General features: G+C 51.0%; 1 protein-coding gene across 1 annotated transcript in view; it reads left to right on the plus strand.

The window, feature by feature from the left end:
- Positions 1 to 314: 314 nt before the first annotated feature.
- Positions 315 to 5,833, plus strand: part of ARNT (aryl hydrocarbon receptor nuclear translocator) — a gene marked incomplete at its 3' end in the record, with an annotated part of 15,181 nt that continues 9,662 nt past the window's right edge. The window contains exons 1-4 of the mRNA XM_010082719.1: positions 315 to 424; positions 1,671 to 1,715; positions 2,923 to 2,967; positions 5,423 to 5,467. Coding sequence (XP_010081021.1) covers positions 315 to 424; positions 1,671 to 1,715; positions 2,923 to 2,967; positions 5,423 to 5,467 — 245 coding nt within the window. The remainder of the gene's footprint in view (positions 425 to 1,670; positions 1,716 to 2,922; positions 2,968 to 5,422; positions 5,468 to 5,833) is intronic.

A 5,833-nucleotide genomic window follows, 5' to 3' on the forward strand; every position in this document is an offset into this window, starting at 1 on the left:
GGTCTTGTCCAACCTTCATGATTCTATGACTCCTCCTCTGTGTAAAGAGGAGACCGCGTCTTTGAGTTTAGCGATCGAAGCTGTTGAGCTCATGGAACCAGCGTGTGCTCAAAGCTGGAAACGGACCCTTGGCGCAGGCTCTGGAGATGAAGGGACTAGAACCACGCGCTGCACAGCATCTGCCCACATCAGACACTGTGATGCCGTTGCTTTTAATGGGAGCTGCATGTGGAGAACGCTCCACGCTCTGAACGTGAGGGGGATTTGACGTCACGCTGGTTTAATTTCTTTTTTTTCCACTCTCCTCTTTAGACATGGCATCAGATGTCTCCTCGCTGGGTGCAGCCGTCAGCTCGGGGAACCCTGGACCGGGCGCGCAGGCTGGAGGAGCCATCGTGCAGAGGGCCAGCAAGAGGCGGCCAGGGTGAGTGTGTGCTCTGGGGGGGGTGGTTTTTACTTTTTTGGGGGTGAGGCGTGTGTATGAAGCATGTTTTTGAGGAAACATTCTCTGAAAGAGAGCAGTCAGGCTTGCGGTGAGGAAAGTTGTCTCCTTCTAAGCAAAGAAGTTTCCTTGTTCCTTCAGGGGCTGTTTCTGGTCGTTTTCCTTTATTAAAGCCGGGTTCTGTACTCTCCGTAAAAAGAGGGGATTAAAAAGGTGAGTTGCACCTTGCAGGAGAAGAGGGTTGCTCACCGAGTTTTGAGAGCGGAACAGGAGGCACTGGAGCAGCGGGACAAGCCGGTTGCTGCCAGAGAGGCAGAGGGACAGAGCTGGGAATTTTGGGGCCAAGCCTTCGCCGCTGTGCCCCCTCTGGGAGAGGGTGGGGGGAGCCGCAGCGTGCTCGTGGGAGGGTTTTTGTTTGCTAAAAATGCTGTTGCAAATTAAAAGGCTATTGAGTGGCTGCTTTTAAATTCGTGGCACAAAAAAATTCCTCTTGATTTTCAAGCTAATTACACTCTCTCCTAGCCCTCCTCATTCCCTCAAACTCTCCTTCACCTCCGCTTGCTGCTGCTCCCGCTCCCCTGCAGCTCGTCCCACGCCGTCCACTACTTGTTCCTCGCACCTCCTCTACAAACACGCCCGCTGCTGTGCCACACGTCGGGTTTTTATCCTGAAAGGAAGCGCAGTGAAAAGCCTTTCCTCTCTCCTCCCATGTACACTTGTTTGAAATCTCTTTTTTTGACCCCGCTACAGCAAACACCGGGGTGTTGTCGGCTGTTGAACTAAGGACGTAACTCTGAGGGTCACCAGACTGAACTTTAACTCTTGGATTATTTTACCCTCCTCTTTTTTTTTTTTTTTTTTTTTTCAAGTGCGGCCGATTCCAGCTTTTGGGCAGGGAGTGCTGCATTTGTAGGCTGCTGATGGGTCCCCTGAGCAGCCTGTTGGGCTCCAGGTTGCTGCTGGGAGCTCCGGAGCTTGTGGAACAGGAGGTGGTGGTGCAGTGGGTGCTCCAAGGGGGCTTTCTCGCTTTTGAACTGTTTCCTTGCTCTGTTTCTGATAGATGTGTAAAGGAAGTTCCCTTCTAAACTTTGTGGCTTGTTCCATGTTAGCCCCAGGATTGCTTAAATCTTCCTTTCAAGAATTTTCTCCATCCCTGTAGGGAGAGATGGAAAAGCGACCTGTAGAGGAGAAGCCGCTTGGTTAATGATTACCTCCTTCTGTTTTTCAGGCTTGATTTTGATGATGATGGAGAAGGGAACAGTAAATTCCTCAGGTGAGTGAGAACACTGCACCTAGAAGTTCCTCTTGTCTGGTCTGGGGGTGTCTGTGCCTTCCCCCCAGCACAGGAGCTTCCTGTTTCTGTGCCTTTTCCTCTCCAGCAGCACGGAGGAAGGCGGGAGGAGTCCGAAGGAGGCAGCGCTCCGCTTCCTTAACCTCTTCCCTTTCTCCGAGTCAGCACTATTCCTCCAGCTTTGCAGCCGACGCCAAAGCAAAGCTGCTGCGCACGTGGGGGTGGGTCTGTGAGCCCGGGGAGGGGGCTGTGGGATGGGAGGGGGTCCTGTTGCTGCTTCGGATCCACTTTGAGTCTCCCGGGGCCAGCCCCAGAGCAGGATGAGGTCAGCTGAAGAAGCGAGCCCTGGGTCGAAGCTGCAGAACTCCCTGCTGATGTTGCTGTGCTCGGTACCAGCGTCTCAAAAGATTAAATATTTTCCGTGAACGCTTCCAGCACTCCGCTGGTTGTTCCAGCGCTATAGGAGCACTGCTGCTGGCCCAGCCCCTGGTTGTTTTTTTTTTTTTTGTAGAGAAGAATCTTCTGCCAAATAGTTGAGCAGCACAAAAGCGAGATGCTGAGCTTTTGTTAGTGCCTCAGGCACGTGTTCATGAATTCTCATCTGTTATAAGAATGCTTCGATCGCAGAGACGTCCTTACTCTCGAGGAGCTGGCGAGGCTGCAAGTGTCTCCGCTCGTGATCCAGATGGAGCGCAGAAGAGTTGGAAGATCTCACGTCGTTTATTTGTAGCCTCGCTACGCGGTTTAGGACGGGACAATTTTATTGATAGTGGAGGTCCCTATGTCACGGTCTTTTAGAGATGACTGCGGAGCGGCTTTGAGATAACGGTGCTGGTGAACAGAGGATTTACCTACTGGGATCCTTCGGATGAGGGTCTTGGTTCGGGCAAACTGTGTCTTCAAAGCGCAATTTGACCTGTTTTCGTTGTGTGTGATTGTGGTTAAATTACCGAGTGTGATGCCACTGTCCTTGATTTGAATGCTATGTGGAAAACGTCATCGAGGTGATAAAAATAATTAACTGTAGTCTTTGAACTAGATCAATGAGGAGCGTGGTTCTGGATTGCCCACGCACAGCGGAGTTTGCCTTTTTTTGTGGGATTTATTAAACCTTGTTCTTCTCTCGGTGTCTTTGGGGAAGAAGTTTAAACACTTTTAAGAATTTTTCTTCCTCTCCCCCTTCTCCTAGGTGTGACGATGACCCGATGCCAAATGATAAAGAGCGATTTGCCAGGTAAGATCCCGCTGTGATGCGGTTTTGGAAGCTTTTGGTGCCAAACTACCTTAATGTCAAAGAGATCCTGCAGCACCCTTCCGACCAGCGGTGAGATTCTCTCTCTGTGAAGGAAGCTGCACCAAAGGATCCAGACATTTTCCTTCATGTTTTTTGGACCAGTTCGTTAGGAGTGTGATGAAATTACGTTCCTCGTTTTCAACATTTCTCTCAGCTGTTGCCTTGGACTCTCATTCTTTCCTCCTGCTCAAGAAAATTGCAAAATTACAAGTTTTCGTGCTTAGTTCAAGTTTAGCTTGAACAGGGTTTCCTGGCAAAAGTTGTGGTTTGGGAGGGGAGTTGGGCAGAAGCTTTCGCTCGAAACGGGCGATTTCCTGGAGATCAGAGTGCACAGAAAGGTTCCAGGCAACATTCTGACTCTGTTCACCTGCTGGTGTCTGAAAGTAGCCCTGTACCATCGAATACGGGGACTGCCCTCGGTTTTTACAGCTTTCTGAGGCCCCCAGAACTCAATTTAAAAATGTCCTGGGTTTGGTTTGTGTTGGTGTGTAGTGTTTTTACCCAAGGGAGATTCTCTGGTGTCTATTCCGAGTGCTGTAAATTCCAGGGTATCCCCTCAGCGTGAGGGCACATCACGCCGTAAGTGCTGTAAATTCCAGGGTGTCCCCTCAGCGTGAGGGCACATCACGCCGTGTCTGGCTAAGAGATAAAATGAGCGAATACGGAATGATGGCCAAGACACTACGCTTAGCGGCTTGTCTTAAGGAGGGGTCTGCCTTCCGAAATTGGAGTTAAAATTCAAGTGATTGAGGACGTGGGGGAAAGGACTGACCGGCACGTTGTGTCGAGGAGCCCGAGGGTCCGCAGGGCAGGTGACACCGCAGGGCGAGCCGGGGTGATGCCGGTGGCAGGAGCCTTTCCCTGGGATTTCACTGGTTGTGGGCTGAAGCGAGCGGTCTAGAAATGCTTTGTGAAATGTCTGTAATGTTTCAGCCAGAGCTATAAACCTGTGTCAGCCTTAGTTCAGAGAGGGGAAGAATTGCAAAGCCAAGCTTTCAGGTTGCTGTCATGCTGTTTGTCACCTGTTGAAGGGTGAGCAGGGACTTCTGAGCTGGGGTTCTGCTGCTTTTTGAGTGGTTTGAGTCATTTTGAAGTCAAGAAAATCAGAAATGTGTTTGCCAGCCCCCCTCAAATAACTTTGGTCCCTGGTGCAAGTCATAAGCTCTGGCAGCCCCTAATAATACATGTAAATGCTGAGATAAAGCAAAATTACCCAAAAAAGCACAGGTTGTAGCGCTGAGCAGCTTCACGGCCGTTAAAAGCTCCGCTACCGGACGGTGCGGTGCTGGAGCGGGAGCTGGGCTCCCTGGGACCCTGCTGTGGCCTTTGATGGCCCCGGTTAATACAGATGTCATCGGTGAGGAAGGAATAAATGAAGAAAAAAACCCACCTGAGTGTCACTTGTGAACTGCTGAGGCCAGAGTCTGTCTCTGGGGGGATGAGCAGGACCGATGTGCTCTAACGTGGAGATTGTCGCTTGCGATGAGTGGCTCAGGCAGCAGGGACGGTGGCAGGAGGCGAGGAACGGTGACAAAGTTGTCGGTGTGCTGACACCTCGAGCGTCCGTGCCCCTGCCTGGAGCTCTTGGGTCTGTTTTCCGGGACCGCTCCTCGCCGCTCTGGCAGCCCACATTTTCCACAACGTTCTTTCCTCCTGGGATGACACGAGGCGAAGCAGAGCGTGAAAGCCACCACGCCGACTTGCGTTAAAGCTCAGCCTTGGAGAAGCCGTGTGCTGCCTTACCGAACACACCTGCTGCCTCCCCCTCTCCTGGCCGGAGCTTTCGGGGATTATTTGTTTCCCAAGACAGCTCCAGGAGGAAAACTTACCACCAGCCCCCCTAAAACAAGGTTTGCAGACTCCTCTTCCCTGAAAACCGCAAGCTGCAGGTTGGTGGGGCCGTCCTTTTCGTAGACGACGTGCTAACCTCCGTGTGCTGTTTGTGGTGGAGCCACCTCGACCGTGGCGTCCTGAGCGGGGTTGGTGCAGCAGCGTTACGCAAATGTGCGGTGTTAGCTGTGAATCCTACCCTGAGCGTGGATTTTGGGGGGTTTTAACCTGCTTTTCTGATGTGTTAATGCTATCAAAGAGACTATTGATTTGGTTTTTTTCCTTTAAAGAGTAGTTTAATGTGACTGAGCCCTCAATTCCCAGTTCTGCCATTAACCTTCCGATCTCGCGCAGAGTAATCTGAAAACTTCCAAACCTCGTAGGCAGCAGGCACCCATTTAATGTGCGATGTTGCAGACTAACGACCGCTTTTGTTTCATGTGGAATTGCTCCTCTGCAAAACAGATGTGTCTGTAGGCTGGGTTTCCTAGTACATCTTTCCCATTTTTCATTTCTTTAAACTTTTTTTTCCATTTTTAGCTTAGATCGCTGATTTTATTTTTAGGTCTGATGATGAACAGAGTTCAGCGGATAAGGAGAGACTTGCCAGGTAGGAGAACGGAGATTTCAAGCATGGACGAGCAGAGTATTTCCTTTCCTTAAATGTTTCTCTAGGTGTCCCTTCTCTTTTTTTTTTCCTCCCCCCTCCTTCCCTCCTCTGCTGCAGTAGAGGACTTGAAATGAACAGGCTTCTGGAAATCGCTGCGGAATTGGAATTAGGAGGGGAAAGGCATTTAGTCCCCATGCGAGACTGTCTTGGGGGAATACGCAAAAGGATTTGTTTGCCAAAGACCGCAGGGCAGAGCATGGTTGGGCCGCCGAGTGCTGCAGCTTTGCTAACCTGCGCTGAAACGCGGTTCCCCTTGTGCTGGATCGAGGTGCCAACGGCCTCTTCTCGCCTTGGTCCGGCTTTGTC

The sequence above is a fragment of the Pterocles gutturalis genome, unplaced genomic scaffold (genome assembly GCF_000699245.1).
Source record: "Pterocles gutturalis isolate BGI_N339 unplaced genomic scaffold, ASM69924v1 scaffold1635, whole genome shotgun sequence".
Taxonomy (NCBI): domain Eukaryota; kingdom Metazoa; phylum Chordata; class Aves; order Pterocliformes; family Pteroclidae; genus Pterocles; species Pterocles gutturalis.